The sequence below is a fragment of the Talpa occidentalis genome, unplaced genomic scaffold (assembly GCF_014898055.3).
Source record: "Talpa occidentalis isolate TD23 unplaced genomic scaffold, MPIMG_talOcc4v2.1 talOcc4.4, whole genome shotgun sequence".
NCBI classification, from domain to species: Eukaryota; Metazoa; Chordata; class Mammalia; order Eulipotyphla; family Talpidae; genus Talpa; species Talpa occidentalis.
The window spans coordinates 117,164,872-117,190,277 of NW_023604295.1; the positions used below are offsets into that span (position 1 = coordinate 117,164,872).

Genomic DNA, 25,406 nt, shown 5'->3' on the forward strand with positions numbered 1-25,406 from the left:
GGCCTCTCCGGGCGGGGCGGGAGGCGGAGTCGGCGCTGGCCCCGCCCCCGGTGCCCGCCCCCGCCCTGCGACGCGCAGCCTCGGCCGGGTCGCTTTACGGCCGGAGCGGTGGGTGTGGGTCCTAGACTTGAAGTTGGAAGCGGAGCTGAGGGGCGGGGAAAGAGGTGTTTTGCGGCAGGACGTAAGTGACGCCGTAGGTGGCGCGACAGCAGCTGGGGGCAGAAGAGCCGGGTTCGTGTTTCCCGGGCCGAACCGGGTTGTGGGGGGCGCGGGGCCTGGACGCGGGCGGTGGCTGGAGGCCCACGGGGACACTATGGGGAAGGGGAGTGGGGCGGTGGAGACCTTGGGCTGCTTCGGGCCATGGGTGGGGCTGGCGGGCTGGCGGGCTGGAGCGCTGGGTCCAGGCCGGGGATCTGACCGGTGGTTGGTGTCCCCTGAACCCGCAGCGCTGCCTGTCTTGACCTCGCCATGAGGCCGCAGCAAGCGCCGGTGTCCGGGAAGGTATTCATTCAACGAGACTACAGCAGTGGCACACGCTGCCAGTTCCAGACCAAGTTCCCTGCAGAGCTGGAGAACCGGGTACGCAACCTGGCTTCCCTCACCTGCTCTGGGGCGAGGGCGGGAGACTCCTCGGGGTCGGGAGGGAGTGTGCGCCGACTCCTGGCCCTCCTGAGTGTCTCGAGGCTAGAGGGAGGGTCAGGCCTAGTAGGGGCCTTGGCCAGCGGTGAGGAAGAATAAAGCCAAACCCCCAGGTGTAACTCTAGAGTGCTCAGCGCTGAGAACCTGTACCTAGCCGCCGCCTTCTTCCTTTGCTCTCCCCCACCCACACACGCAGAGTTATTGACAACAGTGATGAAGAACTAATTCTTGAGGCTCCAGGCCACCTAACTCAGCATGTTGTAAACTGTATCCTTTTACCACGCCACGCAAGAGAAATCATATTCTCCTCACAAGTGTTTGTAGGGCCTCTGTGCTGCTCGCACTGCTCGGCAGCAAGGGTTTATTAAGTGCTGTTCCAGTCGTGCTGATAGTCCTTGGAACCTGAAATACGTGGAGCATCTTATGGCCTGCACAGGGAAACCTCTCTGAATAAGAAATCTTGTCACTCAAGATTATGATCACTGGGAGCCACCTGTGTTGTGTTGATTTACATATCAAAATTGTCATCAGGACCTTAAGAATAAGGAAGAATAATGTTTCCCCTTTCTTCTGACTTGGGGGTAGGGGGTTCATTCTATCTTATTTTAAAGGTATAATGAAGTATGCTTATGTGCGTGAATGTGTTTTTTTATGTTCACGTGTATTCATTCATTCACTCAAATAGTGACTCCTGGTCTTCAGCCAGATGACTTTATCTTCTGTTTCCTGTTCAGAGGTCAATTTCTGGTTAGAGCTGAGCAGGTTAGAGCTCTTTCCCCTTTGACAGCTAGGGTAAGGGACTGAGAGGTGATTAGGCATGCTATGGGTGTGGAACTGAGAAATGCTGGTCATGGAACAAGTGGGTGTAGATGAGTCTGTACTACAGAAATGTGTAGCAGTCATTTCAAGTCACCTTGTAGTGAGGTTGTTCTACCTGATTGCCAAGATTAGAAAATCAACAATGATCAATTATAGTGACCTTCAGTTTGTTTTAGAAACATAGGCAGGTTAGTGACTCAAGTATGTTTCTTTAAGTGCAAATTAAAGATCAAGCCTGCCTTATAAAGATGGTTTGTAGATTAGCTTGTTTGTGACATGCTTATAAATGCTTGTTTGTTGTCACCATGTTATTGTTATGAATTAACTTAGCCTGACACTAGGTGAACATTTCCAGAGTGGTTGGAATTGGTCGAAATTGAATCTCTTACCTATTGCTTAACATCACATTTAACATGTTTTACATATTAGAAATTACATGAAAGGGATTAAATGTTTCATTTTTAATCCATTTATAAAAACTGATATACTATTTATGTACTTTCAAATCAAGTTAAACTTCTAACTTATAGTAGAGTCAGATATTTGCCTTCTACTTTGTGTGTGGCAGAGTCTGTTTTTTAGTCCAAATACAGAAACACAGTGTAGTCACAGCACTCACCTGATTCTTAAAGGAAGTTGATGTTTCTAAATTCTAAAGTTGCTTCTGACTTCTGATAGCCCCAAATAGCTTGGGATTCTGAATACTATGTGGAATGTTATATGGTGGTGTTCAGTTGTGCCTTTGAATTTTTTTTTCTTTTTAAATGTTTGGGTTAAAACACTAGCTTATACTAGTTCAAAGCTTTCCCAAACAGTTTGGGTTTTTTTTTGTATTGAGAATAAATTTAAATTACAGGTTTAAATTTTACTTACTTTGTTTGAGAGAAAATTGAAAGGTTTCTTTCTTTGTCTACTGCTTATCCTAGACATTGTGCTGATTGCTTTGCCACTGGAGCTGATTTCTTTTTGTGAGAACATCACACTTGGCAAACTAATATATAAATGTCTTGTGTTACTTTAAAGCATTACGCACATACACACATTTGTACCCTTTAATTTGAGACTGAGGACAAGTTCTGTCTGTTAACAAGTTTACTTTCTTCATTGACTCTTAGAATGTAATCTTTTGATGCTGAAATGCTTTGTTGCTAGGACCGTTCTTTAAAAGAAGTTTCATTCTCACTTGAAGCAAAATACAGACATTTTAGGCACCCTGGGTCTGGGCAGAAGGAGGGATAAATGATAAATGCCTGTAACTGAGGCATTTGTTCCCCTATTTACCTTTAAAAATATCTCTACATCTGGTAGTAGAAATTACCTTTGACTTGCCACCTTTGCCTTTTGATCACTTGAAGCTTCAGCCCCATGTTTCTACCACATAGTTAAACAAGAAACAAAATTCTGGGAAAATGAGTCTGAATACTATTTCCATTCTAACTTGGTTTTTGGTTCAAATTTGTATTTGTTCAATGTCGTATTTGTTGTATTTGTATTTGTATTTGTTCAATGTCGCATAAGTCAAAATTCTGATTTAAATAGTGTCAATGTCAAGTACCTGGGGGAGATCCTGACTGCTGTTTTATATGCGTAGCCCTTAAAGGCAGTGAGATTCAAGTGCTCACATTTGTTCTGTTGAGCCTTGCATATCACCTATGGCTTTGCCTTTACTGCTATACAGCATGCTTTTTCTCTTTTTTCCCACTTTTTAAATAACCTTTCTAAGACTTCTTGATTTGTTAAAGCTTTCATTCCTTTTATTATTATTATTACTAATCTTCTTTAAAAAGTCCTTCACCTTGGTTTCTCTTTTAAATACATGATTTGCCTCCATGCCATAAAGCATTGAAATATTGGAATGACTTTGAAGAATTAGTATTTCTGATATAATCAGTAATTCCAATCTGAAAGAAATAAAATGTTTCAGGATTGGATTCATGGTTTTGTCTCATTTTATATCCAAGGAAATATAAGTAATTCAAAAAACTTTCTTTGTCAGATCATAACATTGTAAGCAAAGCAACAGAACATTTTACTAATAGACAAACTAAAGGTGTTCGTTAATTTCAGCATAATTAATTATGTGAAGATAACAATTTACCATTAATATTTGTTCACTGAGCTATTCTCCTAAGTCTGTTTTCAGGGAATGAGAACTCTGATGTAAGTTCCTCAGGCAGTCCTTAGCATACATCTGTAAGTGGTAGCTTAGTGAAAGAACACTACACTGGCTCTTAGTACCATCTCCACCCAGGCACTCCTTATCAGAAATTCTTAATATTCTGGGAAATTAAAAGTAGCTCCTTAAAAGAACAATTTATGTTAACATTTTAATAAGTTTACATTAAACTTTTTCATACCATTGGCTCGAATCTCATTGTTTTTTCCACACAAAGAACAAAACAGTGATTACAAATTCTTCTGACCTAAAGGATTTTAATGATTTAAAAGTGTTAATGATTTTTTTATTCTTTAAAATATTATGTTCTTAGGAATAGTTTGCCTTATACTGTTGTGAGGTCCTTTCACTATTTGTATATAAAGCTTCATAAAAGAGAGAATTCATAATTTGTTTTAGGAATAAGAGATAGTATGTCAGAGAAGGTCTAGAATAAGGAAGATATGCTGTGCTTTGTTACCAAGAATGATAGTATTGGACAAAAATACTAATGGACCTTTGAAATCCTGGAATAAAGTATTGAGATTTGAAATCTACAGAGTACTGTTAGAAGAAAATAAAGTGATACTGAAAGATAAAAATAAAAGCAGATGATTAGAGTGAAAAAATGAATGACAATGGTAGTTTTAATATAAATGCAAGATAATGGTGTCACTGAATAGAAAGGCAATGGGAATGACTTGGTGTGAAGAGTGTTGTGGTTATTTGAGACTTTGCCTTGATCAATGGGCTTTTTGTCATCAAGTAATTACTATAAAAGGGATGCGATAATTGAGTTATGTTTACAATACAGAACTTGCACCTTTTGATCCTTCTATATAAAATGCCCTTTTTTTATCTAGTAAATTCCCAGTGGTTGGGTACTCAATTTAAGATTAACTGCTCTCACCAGATAAAGGGAACTTCTCCTTCCTTTTGTGCCCCCACACTATGTATGCCTTTATTATCGTATTGTCAATTTATTGTGTTTTTGTGTTCATATAGTTACTCTGCTTGGGTAAACTTCTTGAGGACTAAGACTGTCTTAGTCATTTTTCTCTAAAGCCTATCATAATACCTGCTGGTAGATGCTCAGTAATTGTGAATATAAGTAAATGGAAAGATGGATGGATTATACAATTCAGTTACTTGAAGTTCAGAATAAATAAATACTGTACTGAGCCTTAAAGATATCCAGTATCCATTAGGGGTAAAATTAAACTCTAAGCAGTTTTGGTAACTTGGATTTAATCACCTAAAATTGTGACAGAACAGCAAAATAAAAGAACAAGCCTAGTGAGCTGTTCATCTTTTTTTCAAAACTTATTGTAAATTCTTTATTTCCTACAGATTGATAGGCAGCAATTTGAAGAAACAGTTCGAACACTAAATAACCTTTATGCAGAAGCAGAGAAGCTTGGAGGCCAATCATATCTTGAAGGCTGTTTGGCTTGTTTAACGGCATATACCATCTTCTTATGCATGGAAACTCATTATGAGAAGGTAAGGCTACATTTGTTTTCACAAAATGTCTTTACAAATCATAGTGACGATTGTTACAAAATTTAAAGGAACATAATAATAACTCATACTTTGTTGTTGTATCCACATCACATAGACAAGAGTCCTGAGTCTTTCAGAAACAGGTCAAAATTGATATGTCAACTTGATGTCAGTGTTTAAATTCACTACATTTAACAATGTAGAAAATCAATATTCTCAATCTGTTAGTGGGCAGACTGAGGGGTACCCCAGGACACTCCCAAACCTGCCATCTGCTGCATAAAGACAGCAGCTCTTTATGCAAGAGTAAAGCATACTCACAGTATGCTTACACAGTATGTAAGACCTTTGATAGAAAAGAACTTTAGTAGAATTTTGTGAATAAAGAGGGAAGAAGAGAAAGGATATCATTTCCCATTAAAACACCCAGAGTTACCCATTCCCCTCTTGCGTAAATGCCCAGAAAGACAGGGTTGGACCAAAGTATAGCATTGAGGCCCAGAAGCGTGCCCTGAGTCTAAAGCACCTGCTGGGAAACCATAGGGAAGGGGCAAAAAGTGACAGGCAAGTCTGGGACCAACAGAGCAAAATGAAAGTACAAATCAAGATAATGGCTGCCATTATCAGCCTCCCATATGCCTCACCCACATCTCTTCCAAGCGTCTCTATATGTCTGAGCTTCATGTGTCTCCTTACACTTCCCCCAAATCCCTGGTACAAGTCCAAAGCTGAGAAACAAGTCTTCCTTCCGTGTCACTCTGCTCCACGTGTCTCCTCCAGGTCCTCTCTAGCTTCCCCTCACCCCTCAGCTCCATCATTCATTAGATAGGACCAGGGAACATGGAACCTCCCCTGTTTATGGGAGTCATCTCTGTCAGTTCCACCCAGCTTTCTGAGAATCCTTTTATTGTATTTCCCCAAATTTCTGTCTTCAATCTTACCTTCCCTCCTGAGTTCTTTTATTTCTTGCCTGATAACATCAGAGATGATTTTTTTCCTCTCCTGAGTGCTTTTCTCTTTCCAACTACCAATCAAACCCAGAGTTGCTGACTTCTCAACTTAAGTTGTCCAAAAGTCATACTTCACACCTCCCCATTTTCAGTGCCATCGCTAAGTATAGAGGGAAGAGAGGGAAAAATGTATCAGTTTCAAAGACAGAAGTGTTTTCCATTTTCATTAGTTTTTCATAATTTCTTCTGCCACACTCCTAATTTGTACCCTCCTAGACTATTGAAATAGTCAACGGATTAGTGTGATTTCTTCCATTCTTTTACTTTTCCAAAATGTCTGCTGCTGTCTTCATAAAACAGCCTTACATTGCTGACCACTTTTGCTAGATCAGAAGTCTTCCCAGCTTCCCTTTATTGCCCCTGAGCAAAGTTCACCCCCCTTCTCAGGCTGACCTCCAACTTACCTTTCCAGCTTTCTGTCTCCCTGTCTCCACTCCCTTCATCTCTTTATTTTTCAGCCAAACTTGATTTTTCGCTAGTCAGTACCCTTCAATGTTTTCTCCCACCTAGAATGCCAATCTTCCAGGCATTCAAATCTCACCAGTCTCTATGTCCCTCTTGATCTAACTTTTCCTTAACTTTTCCAATCAGAAAACATTCTCCCCTCTTTATAACTAACAACATTTTATCTTTATCTGTCCTCTGACACTTATCACTCTCTACTTTGGAATGTGGCAGTTTACATTCCTCTTTTATTTGCCCTTCAAGTGTTTTTCTTGCAATCAAGGACAACCCCCTTAACCATATAGTATCCCTCTTTATGCCTAATACCTTGCCTTGGGAATGCAAAACACCCGTTGAAAGTATGTTAAATGAATAACTTTAAGTTAATCACAGTAAATCCCTATTATATCATTAAATTCTGACCATGTTTAGAAATGAAATGCTCTAAGGATATCTGTGTTATATCTCACCTGATAATGCTCCTGTGATTGTCATGTACTCCTGTGTAGTAGAAAGCAGATACCGTTGCAGCTGAAACATTTTGAGCTAGTGACTGAAAATGCTGCTATATTCTTCATTAACATCCTGTGTGTGATCTTTTATGCTTTATATTTCTATATCATATAAAACTATATTTATTAACTAAATGAAGAGTTTATATCTTACATGTCACACAGAGAAGCAGCTTTCATTCCTGTTTAATATTCAAAGTCGGAAGTTATAAAGGATCAGTATCTGCTTTCAGTCTGTTTTTGTCTTAGTAACTTCTCTTCACATTAGTTGTGAGTGAAAGGACCAGGATTCATTCTTTCAAGATATAGTTACCGAAAACCTACTATATGCTAGACAATGTACTGGGGTATAACTAAGTAGGGCAAACATGTTCATTGACCTTATGAAGGTTATAATTTAGTGGTAGCAATTGATGATAAGAAGGAAACAGCCAACAAAATTATATGTTATGGTAAATGCCTAAAAGGAAACAAACTCTCCTATGATGGAAAATCATAGGAGATCCCTAATTTGGATTGTATGGTCAGAAAAGGCCTCTGAGCTGATACTTCAGCTAATATGAGAAGGACAGCGTGTGAGGCCATTCAAGCACTGAGACCAATATATGCAATGGTCTGGTGGGATTGATGAATCATGGGAAATAAAAGAAGACTGGTGTGGAAGAGGAGTGGAGAGAGAGTAACTCGAGATAGAGTTGGAGAAGTAAAAAGGAGCTATATCGTGAAGGAATGTGTAGTCCATGGAAAGAAGTAAGAATTCATTTTCAGTGTGAGGGTAAGTACCAGAGATTTTAAGGAAGAGAGTGAATGATCAGATTTACTTTCCTTTTAAAGAGATCTCTTCATTCTATAAGAAAAATAAATAAAAGCAGAAGTAGGGAAGCCAGTTAGGAAGTTCCATCTAAGTCTAGGCAAGAGATGGTAATAACTGGGACAATAATGGAGCAACAAAAATGGAAGGAGGTAAACAAATCAAGTTATGTGTTGATAGTAGAACCAGAACTTGAAGAAGCTCTGAATGTGAGAGGGGAGGGTAAGGTTGAAATCATATGGAGGAAAGCCTTATCATCCAGGAGTAGTCACTTAAAGAAGTATATGTTATGCAAATTTGAGGTAGAAATACATCCAGAGTACTTTATTTTGTGCTTAAACTATTAGATGCTTGAGTTCTCATTTCAATATAGGTTTTGAATTTGTTCATAAGCTTTTAACTAACTTCTATTTATCCATGTACATTTGCTGAAGTAGATACAGGATACCTCCTCCTGATAGATACTTACTTCTGATGTTGTTAAAAGAAATCTGTAATTGGGTGCCAGCCCAGTCATTTACTAATTATGGGATCTCAGACAAGTTAATATGAGTCTGAGTTCCCTCAAATATAAAATGATTCTTAGGATCATTTCCCATATGGTAGACACTTAATAAAGAATGTTTTAAAATAGGTTTACAAATTAAATAGTATATGTGATTTAATCAGATATTTGTGAACTCACAATTTTTGTATTTTAAGTATGATTGCCTTTAAGCAGCTGCTAATGTATTTAACTGCTAAAACATTTTGCAGCTTTTAATTGAAAATTCTTTGGATAATTAATCTTGGAAGATAGTTCTCAGTATCATAAATACAGAGAAAATTGATTAATCCCAATACATGTTTTAACTTGGGTTCATAGTGAATATATAAGACACTACTTTATAAGTCTAAGAATGTCTCTTTTAAGAAAAATTGTTAAATGTGTAGTGTATTTTTTATAAAATGACAGAAATATACAACACTAAATTCCCCCATTTGTCACTTAAGAATTTCTGTGCTTTTAGTTTCTACTTTATGAACAGACAGTATTGAGTCATTTCTTAATGTTTTTAACACAAAAGCTTATAGTCTACAAATAGTGCACCAAATATAATAGTGCTTACACTTTGTCATGCGTGTTAAATTTTTTGAAATTGTGAAATGGGCCCTTTAAAACTCACTAGAACAATCATGTATTTTTCCCTAATGTGCTATTTATTGATTTAAAATGAAGATAAAGACTTCAGTGTTATTTCTCTATTGTGGCTACACATTACAATTAGGGAACAAATGGGCTTGTAGAAGATTCTTCTCTCAGTAGCTATCTGCCTCGTTATCAACTAGAAAATACCCCTTCTGCCTCTATACTGTAATCTGTAAAAGGAACATAGAAGGAACTTATTTTCTGAAGAGAGTAAAATCCTAATGTTCTCCCTTAGCCTCAATTTAGTTTTTTTTTTTGAGAATGGACTTCAGTTTAATGTTCTCAACGAGACTAATAGTCTTTTTCTGAAGTTTGATCATGTTTTAGTTTTGTAAATATACAGATTGAGGTTTTGAGGATAACAATATGATTTGGTATTATAGTATATTTTAATATTAATTTACCAAAAATAATAAAATATGAGTAAAATGTCAACACCAGATATTTGGAGAGTGAGAATGGTGCTTTGTCCTATCTGGTATACAGTATGAGTTTACCTGTACTAATGCTTTCTTACTGCTAAGAAGTCTTAATAATTTAAAAGCATCTTGTTTAGGAGTGTGCTACCTTCACCAAAATAGTGTAAGAGGATTTGGAGCTTATAAAAAGGAAAACTAATTGTTTTCTTTCTGAACTGATACTCACATCGACTGATACTCACATGTTATTAAAGTTTAAATAAAAACCTTGTACAACAAAGTTTTGCTTGAATAAAAAAAAGGAATGTTATTTCTTTGCTGGTAATCTGTACCCAAGCTAAGAGGGAGGAAAGCTGTTCTGAAGGTATCCTTTCTTTGAAACCAGCCATGCAAACATTTTTCTGAGTGTCCCCCTAGTCTTAGTGGGCTGGGATGAGGGGAAACTGACTCTCCAATTTCCAGTTCTGGCAGGTGAGCTGAGAAGGAAATTGGAGATCGAGAGTCCAGAGTTGGGCACTTTTATGGACCACTTCTTTTTTCAATATTTTATCATAATTGACACTGTGACAGGAAGAATAGTGTCTAAGATTTTTTTGCTTATAAAGACCAAGCATATCTCAAATTCTTTGAAAGCTGAAAATAGAAGAATGATATATTACTTTAGGTAATTAGGTGGAAAGAGTATTTTCTTTAGAAATAGTATTCTTAATTTCATATATAAAGAACTGTAGATTGCTTTAAAGTATTTTCCTTCAGTAAGAAAATTTGTTATATAAACCACAATTTTAAATTCTCGGTTTATACAAAGCATCTAAATTGTAAAATCCTAATTTGTTAATTTGATCTGGTACATTAAACAGCTACACTTAAGCCATTTCTTAATTTCCTACTTCATTTTCAAACATTTTTTTTCTCCCTTTGTGTTGCAGTCATATTTATCTGTCACTTTATCATATGCTGGTAGTGTGAATTTAAAAAAATATAGTAATTAAAGAGCTGGATCAAAGTCTCTTTGAACATTAGAGCCAGAAAACAATTATGATGACTTTGATTCTGAAATAAAACATGTAACTCTTTGATTTTGGATATAGCTATTAAGATTTATTTTCTTCTAGCTTATCTGTCTCAGAATTGCCCTTATTAAAGCTGGAGATTTGGCAATTTCCAGAAGTTCCTTTGTATCCTATCTGGTTTTTGTCTACATTTGCTTTGACTTTTACAACCTTAATACTAAACTTATAAATTGAGGTTACCGTCCAGGACACAAGCAAACTACAGAGTAGCACTACATGCAGTCATGGAAGTGATATAAGACACTTGTAGTCATCGGAAACTCCATGGCACCTAAGGCCACATGCTTTACAAAGGAAATAAACTTTTAATTTTAAACTAATATAGGCCAACTCTGTATTCTTACTTAAAATAGATGAAAACACAAAGAAAAGTAGTAGTTCTTAAATGTTAAAGGCAAAGACCGAACTATCCTTGATATTAGAAGATGTCATTAACAACGCTTTACACGCAGGGAGAGATAAAAGCTTACCTAGCCATTATGTGTATAATCATTATTTCTCTGTATCCAGGATTGAAGTGGATAGGAGCTAAGGAGGAGGGCCTTGTTTCTTACCATGCTTTATATGGCATTGAAGATAGCTGTGACTTGAAGGGCTTATCATGCTCTGCTTTATGCAGTTGAGCCAAATAATCAGAGTTACAGTCCTCCATATTAATAGCCATATGACTTGCTTTGAACACTAATTCCACTGACTGAATATTTTGAGATCCTACTGATACTTAAAGGGAAATCTGATGCAATTTTTAAAAACTGTGTTGTTTCTTTCTGTCAGGTTCTGAAGAAAGTCTCCAAATACATTCAAGAACAGAATGAGAAGATATATGCTCCCCAGGGGCTCCTCTTAACAGATCCTATCGAGAGAGGACTTCGAGTTGTATCTTTTTAGCCCAGATCATAAGGTCTAAAATCTATAACAAGGAAGTTTGATGGTACCATTTGGCATTAGCTAGAGAGAATTTAACTACCTTCTCATGTATTTGCCCTAGGAACCTTCATGTGAATTGCATACATAAGTCTCCTATCTTCCACCATTTTTTCCTAAAATATGTCTCTCCTTCCTTTGCATTATGCAGTATTCTGTGGGTTGTTTAGTTATTCTGGTTACCGTCTTTCTTGGTGGTTCTGAGGGCATCTTGTAGTAATAATGGGGGTGGTATGAGTAATGCATTTCAGCTGCAGAAACTGAACCTAAAGCCCCTTTGAAATGCATAAACTCATAATGTGTGGTGAGACTTGTCATCCAAATGAATTGCAGTTCCGTGGGTTCATCTGACTAGTTGAAATCAGTTACAGCTGCCAGATGTATAATTTCATTACCTTTGACATACTGTGCATATTTTTAGAGGCAGTAAGCTTTGAAAGTCACTAAGTGAATTTCGTAAATAAAATTGCAAAAAACTAATTTAACTTGATAACTGGAGTAATGGATAAAATAATTTTTTTAAACATAGGTCAGATAATCCCAGGCCTTCCGGCCAATAATAACCTCAGCAATTTTATTATACTTTGCATCAATGATTCTTAAACTTTCATAAGCCATGAACCCTCTCCCAAGAAAAAGTTTACATATAATTTTAGGGCATTTTCAACCCCTGAATTCATTACTTTCATGAATTCTTGGTTAAAAACTCACTTATCCTAAAATAAAGCATCCTTTTAGAGAATTTTTTTTCCCAAAAAAAAAAAAAAAATAGTATTGTGGGTAGCACAGATACACTCTACATGCAGAGTACTACAAGCAATTACATTTCTAAAAACAGGGTGAAGAAAGCATGTTTAACTTAGGAGAAGTTTTTAAACAAAGCAGATTGAGAAATAGTCTGTGCAGATTACATACATCTGCTTTCCCTAGTCCCCTTTTATATATTATGTCCTTTTCAGTGTTTTCTTAACAGCCATGCTGTTAGATTGAAATTACCATTTATGAAGACAGAGGCATGAGCAGTGGAAGATAAACCATAGAATTAAAGGTAAATATAAAATGATTTATTTGCAGTTTTTGCAAATTTATGGAATGCATGTATTTTCTTCCCTGCATGGTAAAAATAGTTAAAAAGGTGTATATCCTCTATCTTGATTTAATATTTAAGCCATTCACTGAATTTGCTTGATATGTAAAATGTATATTTAACCTAAGTTCTATTTGATCATATAAAATTTAATCCTGATTTTGCCCCCTGTATTACTTTCAGACTGTTTTTTGGTTGGTGTTGTTATTACTTTGTGTTTCGTTTTTTGTTTTTGTTTTTTCTTTCTTTTTGGAGTTTGGGGCATTTTCTTGTTACAATAGGCATTTAAGTTGTTGGATTTCACATGTCAGAATCAATTCAGGTATTTCCCTGTCTAAATGACTTACATAAACCCAAAGGAACATTTCAGAGGAGAGTGAAGGAGTTCTTAATACTTCATTTACTGTGTTTTTTTTTTTTTCATTCATATATTGTAGTTAAGTGGCTTCATAGCCCTGTAGAAAAAAAAAAAATAACTAACTTTGTGGGTACAACCATCATTTAATTCTTTTATTTAGAATGTTTGTTTCTGTATGTCTATATAATGATGCTCTTGAATAAGTGAGATACAGATTAGTTAATACTAATAGCATTCTGTTGGCAGAACATGTAGAACCAACCCATGGTACATTAGCACAGCCTTCTAAGTGATCGAACATCATCCTTACTGTTTCTGCCAGTAGTCTTCTGTTGCTGCATTTTCCTAATTGACTACTTCTACGTGCATTAATCACTAATTAACAGACAGAGTCTACCAGAGCTGATATATTCCTTCTCAGAACACCAGTAATAGTGGCAGCTACTGTTTTGAGGCACCTGCTTGCTATGTGCCAGATATTAAAACAAAAATGGTATTGCTACTTCTCACAAGAATATTGCCGAGTATTTCCTCCATTTACAGATGAGGTATCAATAGATGAAAGGATATTCTTCCTAAAGTGAGAAAGCTAACAAGTAATACAATGTAATATGAACCCAGGTGTAACTGACCATGAAACCCCTGTTTTACACTTATCACAGCAGAAATACAGTTAATCGGATGACTCTAAGTGTTTATCACCTTGTTTTCTTGTTCCGTGTGGCTTATTTGTTGTGTTTTTTACAGTAGATATTTATTTTAAATAACACATTTGCAGCTCCAATAGGTTCTAATTGTACCAACTTTATAAAAATACTTTGAGGCAGTTGCAGCCATTGATTTTGACTACATGATTATTTCTTTGCCCATTCTTCTGTCTCTCTTCTTTCCTATGTAACCTCTTCCAGATATGGTTCAAGGTAGAATTTATCCTCCTCATATTTTGTCCACTGTTCTTTAGGCAAGACCTGCTGCTTAATGGTAGGTCCAGTCCTCTTTTAATGGGAAACATCCTGTTGTTATAAAGATCCCCAGGAAGTTTTTTATAGTTACTTTTACATCATCATCCTCATATAGTGTATCGTCTTGCATTAACCCCAGTTTATTGAATCCTGCCTCATTGTAATATTATTTTCAAATACCCTCCAGCCACCAGCTTGATGCTGCAACAGCTGGCCTGCCTGCCATTTTGACTGGGACTAATATGTTTTTTAAAACATACTTAAAAAAAATTTTCTGAGGCCAGCTCCTATGCCCTTCATTGAATCCTACAGACCAACCAGTCCTTCAGAGCTGCCTTCTTTTAGCACTAGTGAATGTATCACCTTAATTCTTGAAAGGCAAGGATCTAAATAACGACATCTTTTGCCACATATTTTATTTCTTTAAAAGGGCTTCATTTTGATGTACTTGTCCATAAATTTTCCCACATACAATTTTCAAACTGTTACTTCTCAAACAAGCTATTAGGAATCCTATGTATGGGTTTTGTTATATGCCATTAGAATAAGTTTGTTTTATCAACTGCAGCTGCACTGATTTGGTACAACCCATTTGTCATGACTCATTTTGTAACCATTGTTGCAAAATATAAATGTTTCTCTGAGATGGTATGGGGTTTTGAACAATTAAACACCAGAGACTAATCTATCAATATTCAAACAAATGAGATTTTAAAATAGGAAAGATTTACATTAGGGACTTCTGGATAGTTTCATGAATGCAAACATTTTTGTTCATTGCAACTTAGTTTTCAGAGTTGTGTGTTCCTCAGAGCCCAAGATCCAGTGTGGGCTGAGGTCTTGCGGAGTGGGAAAATCATACAAATAATGAAATCAGTTCTCCCGTTTTTCTTAAATCTAGAGGCTGTCTTCAGATTGAAGCTTTATGTGGGAACTAAATAATTTATTTAAAAGTGTACAAATTGTGGATGTGGCTTTTTTGAAAAACTTTAAACAGAAATATTGTGCTCTTTAAGTTTATTTTTTTAAATATCTTTATAATAGACAGATGGTGTTTCCTTTCTTTAAATTGTCTTATTTAAAAATGGAATATTTAATTCTGTCACAATAAATTCATGATAGTAAAATAGCTAATATTTATTGGCATACTTACTTTTTTTTTTTTTTTTTAAGATTTATTTATTTATGTATACAACAGCTGGGATACAGGCCAGAGATGCAGGGGGTGAAAGAATTCACCAGAGACAGATAGAAAACAGAACAGGCAGACTGACTGAAATACACTGCTGAGGGGAGCAGCAGGCGAGACAGGAGAGGTCTGCTTCACCATGTGGGTTGCTCCCTAGCCAGTCAGGTATCGAACTCATGCTGCAGAGGCTGCGGATTGCTTCATGGTACGGTGCTTAACCCCTTGTGCCACCAGGGAGGCCCTAAATACTTACTTTTAACTATGAAGACTCTGCAAAACAGATACTGTTACCCAGTTTTTCTAATGAGGAAACAGAGCGGAGAACTTCAGTTACATGTCCAGGGCTAAAATTTAATAGGTAGCAATTAATGTGACCTGTCTCCAGATTCACTACTTAACCCTGTACTATTGCCTCTCATGACATGATTGGTTAGAGATGGAAATACGCAAGACTTGGATTTCTAACTAATGAACTTTGAACTTACTTGGACAAGTAGTCAGATACAAGTATTTTATTAGATAGACCCTGGATTAATTGAAGCATATGTCAGCTGGAATAACAGAGCTGTCTTAGAAGTTACTTCATCATCCCTTTCTAAATTACTTTTCCCTTCTAATTATAGATCACACCTCCAGCTGGGACCCTCATCTATCCACTGGCCGATCGCAGAGTGTCCCCTACCTCCTCTCCAGAGCATCATTCCTTTGTATCTGCTGCCAGAGCCACGGTGCCATTTACTCCAAGGACTAACTTTCTAAAATTCCACATCTGGAGTGACCTCTAGTCGCTCAGCATCCACTTTGTGTCTCCAAATTGTGTAGAACTCTGTAATCTTTTGATTAGTTTCTGAGAAAACACAATGAAGCATTTCACTTTTTTTCATTCAAAGCCATTAACAAAATATGCAGTTGGTCAACCCACCACAAAGTTCATATTTTATCTGCCACCAATACTAATGGTTCTCTTTATTCCTTTGAGCTAGCTTCCAAATGGCTCTAGACTTCAACAAGTCCTATCTTAACCAGTGCTGAGTTTTATTCCCCCAAATTAATCATTATTTTTCTCCAGGATTTTGGTGACAGGTAGTGGTTTTACTAATGCATTTCCCAGATTTCAAAGAACTACCAGTTTTGCTATGACTAATCATAAAGACCTATTTCTGCTATTCAGTTTCTCAAACTGGAGCGCAATGGAAAAATAATGTATAATGTTACTTGTTTTATTATAGCAGTTATTCCTCATTAAAACAGTATTTAATGCAATTTCCAGTTATTTTCCTTTGGAGAATTTTGTTATTGCATTACCTTGAATGTTGGGAAGATGTGGTCTGTGTTGCTTGTTCATTACAAAAATAAGTAAGCACAATAAAGTGGATGCTAAACCATCAAACTCATAAATGTCCCTGCTGTGTCCCTGAATGTGTAATAAGCAAGTATACTAAATATTTTAATTATAGTTTTGTTATAACTTATGAGAAAAACATTTGATAGGAATAATAACTGTATATTGCTAATTTTTAACTGTCCCAACTGGCAAACCTTATGATTCATAGACTCCTCATATACAGTATTCAGTGCACAGAAATCCTGTAATTGGTTCAAGTGTACAGTAAGTGGTTTCCAAATAAAACTGTCGTGTTGAGTCAATATTTCTAGTTCTTCTTTTGGCTATATGTTCTTAGTATCAGGGCTTCTTGTGCCCTTCATTCATCTTTGGGATTTGAGAGCACTGTATTTGGGAGAAAGTGAAGAAATTTATTAGGAGAGAATGAAAAAGTTCAAAGTTTTACTTTCAGAGATGTTGTAGGTGCTAATATTGGATTTAATCTTTCATATTTAATTTCCTTTATGAGTCTGTTAGTTATTAAATAAATCCCATAGGTCTATGTAAAATTTTAATTGTATAAAACGCCTTTGTTACTTTATAGCCTATAATAGTGTGTCTGTCTGCCCTTTAAACCCATTGCAATAACTTTGCTGAAATACTAACACATTAGTAAAATTTTTCTTAAACAAATTGTCTCTGTGTCATACTTGGTGGTATTTGGTAATGTGGTAAATTATATGAAATTAACCTTGGCAGATAGACAATATTAGAATCACAGTTACAGTATAGCCCAGTATTTTTAAACATCTTACATACATAGTTTGTCATACTTTTCAGGTTTTTTACATACTTTGTCTCATAAGAGCAAATATGTGAGCTACGTAGGTGAAAACCAAGAAAATAGTCCCTATAATCAAAAATGTATTCAGTTAAAGAAATAAGAGAATGTTCCATTAGTGAAAAAGGTATTATTGTTACTATCTTGGGTTAGCTAATGACTTCATTTTCCTTTTTAATGAAATACATTTGTAGGAAGTAACTGCTTATAAAAGTCTATAGTCAATGTTTTGTGAGTTGATTTTCTTGATAAGATTTTCAGCTTCTCTTTCTTGCCCAGTTAAAATAGTAGTAAATAATACTCATGTGTAGCCAATAATCAAAAAAGTTCTAAGGCCCAAAATTATTATTCCACTTGACCTTGGCTCCTAGCATAAGCTAATGTCAGTTTCTCGAGGGTGACATGCTTTGTCTTTTGTTTTATTTCCATATAAAGGATGTCAGTGTAAGTGATGTACTTTATTTATACACTTATATCCTCTTCCCCTTATCATGCTGCTCTCCTTCCTACCCCAGCTCTCACCTCAACAAAGAGAATTGTTTCCAATGCTGTTTACATCTGTCCTTAACCCCAAGCATCATCACACATGGTGCTGCATATACTTAACACATATTTGTAAAGTGAAGGAATGAGGTATAAGTTGACAGGTCAGTATAGGTACTTTACTACAACTTGATATAACTGGAAAATATTTTAAAGTTAATATTACTCCTTAATTCTTTTAACTGTAATCTTTTGATAAAAGTTGACTTTTAGAAAGGACCTAGTATCACCAAAGACTACAATGATACTAAAAGTACTAACTGAAATAGGCCAAAGTGTTCCCACTATTTGTGCCTGGTTGGAGCATAAGTATCAATAAATAGAACCATTAACCAGTGACCAACTTTAATTTGTAAATGTGTGAGGTGATAAGGATTGTATTCTAAAAAGTTGGAGTAAACAGTTTTATGCAGTACTCAAACTTGGAAACACGTAGAGGAGAGCCAACATCTGGTTAATGTCCTACTTGCCATGATTGTTGTGAGTGCCAAGATGCAGGTTCTGGACCTCCTAAGTTCTGGAATAGTTTAGGAATACAGCAGTCCATGTATTTTGCTCCAAAATGAGTAAACACAATTATATAACCAATAAAGGTTATGACTCTTCCTGTGTTGTATCCTAAGTTTTTCCCCGGTGCCTTAAATGGTGCAGATGTGAATTTCTGTAAAATTCTGCCTAAAACCAGAAAGCCCTATAGAAACAATGCTTACTTAAAAATTCTTAAGCATCCACTTTGAAAGAAGTAATTTTAGGAAATAGGCACAACCAAAGATTTTTGGTTAATGTCACTGTCAAGTTAAAGTATATGCTAGCAGAATTTTAAAAAAAATTTTTAAATAGCTGAGCAGTATCAGTATTGATGTTAGTTAAAAGAATTTAATTAAATTTGTGTTGTTGCTTTTTACCTTGCACATAAAATCTTTATCCTCTAGATTAATATATCATTTTATTTTGAAGACTTTCATTTCGAAGGAGCTTTTTTTAAAAGTGCAAGGGAAGGGGACCTAAAAATGGTCCATTGGCTGCCAAGTCTGTTGTTCGTGATCTTAATGTTTCCGTCCACATATATATTCTCTTACTTCATAGTCTCACCAGTTTGTTGCTAGGAACTGCACATAATTGTTGTAATCAAAATGCTTCAGCAATTACTCTTCTGTAAACAACCAAATGCTAACAACTAGAAGCTCAGATTCTGTGATATACTCAGAAACAGTAGATGTAATATGACCTTTTCTTAACAATTAGAGTTGTGCTCAACTTTTGCACAACTTTTTACAACTTCATAATGTACAAACATTTCATTTAGTCTAGCTCCTTATTTCTGGGGAATTTAAAGGATGATATACTTGAAAAAGCCACATTATTGTAAATGTTACTGTCTAATTTCACAATAGGGAGTGTTTCAGTTAAACAACTGGAAAAGGAAAGGCCTAACAGCATGATGGGGGCATTTTTAATATTGTACAAAAAGATATTCACTTAATATCTAAGGACATGGAAGGACAATTTCAGCATGGAAAAAATTCATCTCTTAACCAGAATTCCCAACAGTGGCCACATTTAACAATAGAAACTTTACAATGCCTGCCAGCAAGAGATAAAAGTTAAAAATAATCAGATCCCTGATTAAGATTCTATGAGGAAAAAACAAACTTGCTTGTGTACATTGTTTTCTAGTCCCAAGCATTATGCTGATTTTAAAGTGAGCACAATTTTTCTATTTATCCAGGAAATGTGTGGTGTCGAAGTAATGTGCAGCTGCATGTTAATTATATGCAAGTTAAAGGCAGAAAATCCTGCCACTGAGACTGAAGGAAGCATGTAGGGTCATAGGATAAAATTTAGTCTAATCATTTCATTTATCAGACAAGCATATTAGAAACTTAAAAACTCACATGCCTAACAAAACCCCAGCAAGGAATTTTATGGAACTTGAGATAATGATTCTCACAAGACTTACTAATAAATTCAGTATTGCTATATATGCCACTGGTGCAAGGATAGACTGACGGAACAACGGAACAGAAGAGAGAACAAATGGCAGACTCAAGAAGTACAGGGGGCTGATAGTCTCCTTTTGCCTCTCCCAATACTTTCTCAGTGTGTGCTCCTTTACTGGAAAATGGATGTCTACAGATTGCATCTACCTGGCTCCTTGTCATGAGGCTTCCAGTGAGGTTTGGCCAAAGGGAGGAATAAACAAGAGAATTGAGTTCAGTAGTGCACTGATCCATGGGAGCAGCTAAATGCTTGGTCAGCTTCTTAGGGATCTGCAAAGCCAAAGCTAAAATGCTAATGAGGAATAGAGAAACACTATGTACAGGGATCTTAAGGAATGGGCTCGGAGTGTGAAGAAACTCATGCCGTGTAAATGCTCACCAGATAACATTTACTGCAAAGAGGTTCTCACTAAGGAAGTAGAAAGTTCTGTGGGTGTCAGGAAGCCTCTTTCCGACCTCCTCAGTGCTTGCTCAGTGGGATCATGCAAATGGTCATGGCAGCAAGGATGGAGGCTACACGTGACTCAACAACATGAATCTCCTCTCATATGGCAAGTCTGGCTACTGCCACTGCTGAGTGCCCAACAGGCCAGCAGAGGCCAAGCTAATCCCTAGTCTGATGCCATTCTCCAGAGGGATTCTGATGATGACAAAACTAGACATCTTATTTATTTCTGTTTCCCCACCACTACCCCTGTGTCCCCTTGTCCTTTTCCTTCCCTTGCCCTCTTAACCTCAGAGTTCTCAAGATGTTTATTGATGTCCACAAGTTTTTGAAAGAATTTAAGTTGTTGAATCGCCTGCTATATGCATGTCCAATATTTGTTTATATCATTTTAACTTACTTTACTGTACTTCTTTCAAATTCCCTCCATTTTTTTGAAAACAACTACATTGAAATTGAACATTTTAGGGTCTTCCTCGTGGCTCAAGAGTTAAGACATAGCACTATGAAGCAGTCCGCAACTACTGCAGCACAAGTTTGATCCCCAGACAGGGAGGTGACCCACTTAGCATGGCAGACCCCTCCTGATTCACCTGCTGCTCCACTCAGCATAGTATTTCAGTACATCTGCCTCTTCTGCTCCCCACTCTGTCTCTGGTGAATCCTCTCACCTACCCCTCCCCCCGCACTTCTGACCTACACCCCAGCTCTTGTATACATAAATAAATAAACAAATCTTTAAAAAAAAAACTGGACATTTTAATTACAGAGTTGGGACTCTGTTTTGTGACTTAAAGAGACTATGGGACTTTTTTTAAACCAAAGAGTGACGAGAGTAATCACAGACCTTCCTCAGTTTTCATCCAGGCACAGAGAAAAAGCTATATCCGACAAGTAAATGTAAAGAGCTATATCTAAAATAAAACTGGAGACAAAAATAAAGTTGCTTTGTGATTACATCCCATGTGTTGACCTAATTATAATTTATATACATGCATATACACTCAGCTCATGTATTATCACCATATTATTATTTTTGGATACATATGTGTATGATAAAATACATAAATATACCTGAAACAATAAACAGCAAGTGAGGATAGTGGTGACCTCTAGAGAAGGAGAAGGAGGACTGTGTCAGAAAGAAGAGCATGGGGCTTAGATTGAATTTGTAATATTAAATGGTCTGGTATTTCCATACCAAAAAAAATTATAGTAGCAACAACATGCACTTTTCAATATAAATTACCATATTCTAAATATATGTATACCAAGTAGCAAGATAAATTGGACACAATATCCACCAGGCCTGCCCTTAAATTTCGTTGGGGCTTTCAGTTTCATTGTCTTGTAAGCCTTTGACCTATTGATTCATTTGAAACCAGGTTTCACTGATTGTCAAGAGGCACTAACTCTCAGTTTTACTAGATCTAATTAGATCTAAAAAAGTGAAAAATATAGACTTGGTTTTTTCATGCTTACTGGGTTTGTGAACAGACCTTTAAAATAAATGAATTAAGCTTCCTAGAAGCAACATATCACCAAAGGTGAAGTTCAGGGTCAAGTGGCAATCCTCACTTAAAATAGACACATCTAAGATGAGGCAAGGAGAGGCTGACTGGGAATATTATGATCTCACTTTCCCACAAACAGGGACAAGTTCAAAGTAATTTCAGCCTTCCAGAGTTGCATGGGTTATAGCCAACCCTATTGAATCTAAATAACTGATAAATCATAGAATGAATGACGGTATCACAGCAATTTTAGATATATGATAGAGCAAATGATCTAAGGCTTCTGGCTCTTGTTTCCAAAAATATCAATAATTCAATACAATTAATGACCATATTTCAGTATTGTCAGCTGAAACTGTTTTCAAAACTGAACTGAACATAACAAGCCAAAAAATTAATAGTTCTTATCACTTTGGGATACTCTAAAAGTGGAAATATTACATTATCTCTTTTAGCTAATTTAATAGCGAAACACCCAGATAATGTTATGTGACATGGGATATAATTAATCATCCCATTCTCTAACCTTCTGATAAAAAGGGTAAATGCTGAACTCAATTAAGATGCTTATTTTCACCAGTGAAAAACCTGTAGCAATGCAAAATGAAGAAACTTAGACATAATGCAAAAGTTTCCAAGATGTCACTAATTTTTAGACTTCATATTTTTATATTAACCCAAGCCTCTTAGCCCTTGTTATTTCAACTACTGATGGCTCAAGAACTATATAATTTATAGGTACCCCATGTGGAAATGAAGATAAAATGGAAACAATTACAATACAATTCTAACTCCATAACTAAACAAAAAGTTTAGGACAGAATTACTCTTTTATCATTTATAATTTCAACACCTATTACATTTCTTTGCATGAAATGTTAATCAAAGTGCTTCAAAATGTTAACAATTTTCTTTGAAAGAATGTTCAAAAGGTTTATAAATGTTGCAATCATCACACAAAGAGTGATTCTAAAAGAAAAATTAAAACAATAATGTATATATTTTGCCAAAAAAAAGAAAATCTTAAATCTAACTGGTTGTCAGTTCAGGGAAACCATTACCCACATACACATAAATCATAATTGTATTCTTTTTTTTTTGTTTTGTTTTTTTTAATAGAGGCATGCTTTTTATTTATTTATTTATTTGTTTTGTTTTGTTTATACATGCACTGGGTACAGTCAGAAGCACGAGAGGGTGGGAGAATTCACCAGAGCCAGAGCGGGGAGCAGAGCAGGCAGAAGGACTGAAGTACACTGCTGGGGGGAGCAGCGGGCGGCAGGAGAGGTCTGCGCGCCATGTGGGACCCTCCTCCGGTGGCCGGGGAGCAGCCGGGGATCGAACCGGCGCTGCAGAGGCCGCGGGCAGCTTCGCAACCCAGCGCTCAACCGCTGCGCCACCTGGGAGGCCCATAATTGTATTCTAAGAATTGTTCCTACACAGAACAGTTTTCAATAACTTTTAGTACAAAGTGGAATGACCCATTTCGTTAGTTATGCAAAGTTCTCAAAATGTTGCCATGTCTATGATCCATTAACACAAAGAAAGATAGGGCACTAAAATAAAATAATTGTGGAATTTTGATATAGAGTCCATTCTTCAGCAAAGCTACCCTTTAACCTTTTCTTCTGAAGATAATCAAACCTTTTTCCTATGGTTATATATTTTAAAACAAAAGAGCATTGCCCTAAGTTGTAAGCACTTAGAAATTCTGTGTTTGGGGCCTCCCTGGTGGCGCAAGAGGTTGAGTGCCGCACTGTGGGGCAGTCCGTGGCCTCTGCAGCATGGGTTCAATCCCTGGCTGGCCAGGGAGAAACCCACATGGTGGGGTGGACCTCTCCTGTTTCAACAGCTGCTCCCCTCAGCAGTGCGTTTCAGTCGGTCTGCTTGTTCTGCTCCCCACTCTCTCTGGTGAATCCTCTCACCCCCCCCCCCAATCTCTGGCATAAATAAATAAATAAATCTTGTGTTTGACCTGTTTTTCATTTAGACCTAAAGACAATCCCCTAGAATAAATTACATAGATCCTAATAAACATAAAACCTGCCCAGCCCTTAGACATGTGAGCTTTTCAACAGATGCACATGGCATAATTGCACAGGAAATGTCATGTTTTGTTTTGTTTTGTTTTGTTTTGTTTTTTTGCTTGAACTTATTCCAGCAAATCATTAGGAAAGAATAATTCTACTCAACTCACTAAATGCTATATTGGCTGCAGTTCAGAAGATAAATTTAATTTTATTAAGGAGGAAAATTCATGATCATCCTATATCTATAATGAGCAAATATGACAATACAGCATTTGTATCTGCTCACAGTGTTTCACATGCAACTCTCTTGGAACTTATTCATACTTCTTTTTTTTTTTAAGATTTATTTATTTATTTATACAAGCACTGGGTACAGTCAGAAGTGCCAGAGGATGAGAGAATTCACCAGAGCCAGAGGGGAGAGCAGAGCAGGCAAACTGACGAAGTACACTGCTGAGGGGAGCAGAGGGCAGCAGGAGAGGTCTTCGTGCCATGTGGGACCCTGGCCTGGCAGCCGGGGGTCGAGCCAGCGCTGCAGAGGCTGCGGGCAGCTTCGCAGCCCAACGCTCAACCGCTGCGCCACCAGGGAGGCCCTATTCATACTTCTGGCAAACTATACTCACATGTCATCTCAGAGAGGAGATTATAGGCTCAATGTGTCCTCTCCCCAACCCCTCCACAAATAATTGTTATTCATTGATTACCACTCTCCCATCACAAGATCTATACTTCCTAGTCACTGCTTTATCTTCAGCACCTACACAAGGCCTGGCAGGAGATACTCAAATATCACTAGATACCCAAGATGTATTTGTTGAACAAAGAAATTAATGTATGAATGGATGATGCGCACTGTACTAGATGTGAGGAGTACCATCAGGGAATCCACAATCTAATAAGAGAAAGGGATGTTAAAACTGCAATATAGCATGATAAATGTTATATCACAATAATATCAGGTATATCAGTGGCCTAAAAAATGTGGCTACACTAGGGATGGTTTCACAGAAGAAGAGTTACAATACTTTGAGTTTTGAAAGCTAAATAGGAGCTCATATGATGATTAAATGAAAAGAATAGAAGCCTAAAAAGAAGGAACAGTATGTGCAAAGAAAGGAAATAAAATCCTCATGTGCTTAACTAGTTTGACACAAATGGAGCACAAGGGTGTAAAGGAGGTAGCCCAAAATATAAGAAAATAGGCAGCACTGTTTTCAGAAGGAGTGACTAAATCACAGCAGTGTGATCTCCATTTTTCTCTCCAGGGACTTTATTCCATCTTCCAACATGATGCCTCAGTGCAGCTGTCTAGGAGCAATAAGGCACTAGCCTAGGAGTGTTCTGCTCACTGTCCTTCCAGGAAAGCATGGCAGCTGCAAAATAGACACACTCCTACATGGCAGCTCATGGGTCCCAAGAGACATGGCTTAAGAAAGATCCTGGTGGAAGCTGCTCCGCCCTATGAGTTAGCTCTGGAGTCATGTAGCATCACTTCTGCCACATCCTCTTGGTCCAGAGGCAAAAGACTTACAGAGAAGAGAACACAGATCCCCTCCCTGGAAAGAGTAGTGTCAACATGTCTTCTCAGTAGAATTCATGGAAAACACAATCTGTC

General features: G+C 37.0%; 2 protein-coding genes and 1 pseudogene across 5 annotated transcripts in view; 1 reads left to right on the top strand and 2 right to left on the bottom strand.

Annotated features, from left to right (window-relative positions):
- LOC129146778 (uncharacterized) overlaps positions 1-25,406 on the bottom strand; it is a 79,739-nt gene that overhangs the window by 52,383 nt on the left and 1,950 nt on the right. The window lies entirely within an intron of this gene.
- On the top strand, positions 17-17,111 carry GOLGA7 (golgin A7). 2 transcript variants are annotated; one of them, XM_037526127.1, is made up of 6 exons: positions 17-181; positions 447-579; positions 4,964-5,116; positions 11,349-11,450; positions 12,484-12,546; positions 15,718-17,111. In XM_037526127.1, exons 2-5 carry the CDS (start codon positions 469-471, stop codon positions 12,529-12,531), a joined length of 414 nt encoding a protein of 137 aa, XP_037382024.1. In that variant the 5' UTR covers positions 17-181; positions 447-468; the 3' UTR covers positions 12,532-12,546; positions 15,718-17,111. The 2 variants fall into 2 exon arrangements, with proteins under 2 accessions (XP_037382024.1, XP_037382023.1); XM_037526126.1 differs by lacking the exon at positions 17-181 and adding an exon at positions 188-231.
- Positions 13,745-14,100, bottom strand: LOC119257843 (cytochrome b-c1 complex subunit 7-like; annotated as a pseudogene).

Coding starts and splice junctions, on each gene's coding strand:
- GOLGA7 (XM_037526127.1), top strand. CDS start 469: ATGAGGCCGCAGCAAGCGCCGGTGTCCGGGAAGGTATTCATTCAACGA. Junction 580..4,963: donor CTGCAGAGCTGGAGAACCGG/GTACGCAACCTG, acceptor TATTTCCTACAG/ATTGATAGGCAGCAATTTGA. Junction 5,117..11,348: donor TGGAAACTCATTATGAGAAG/GTAAGGCTACAT, acceptor TCTTTCTGTCAG/GTTCTGAAGAAAGTCTCCAA.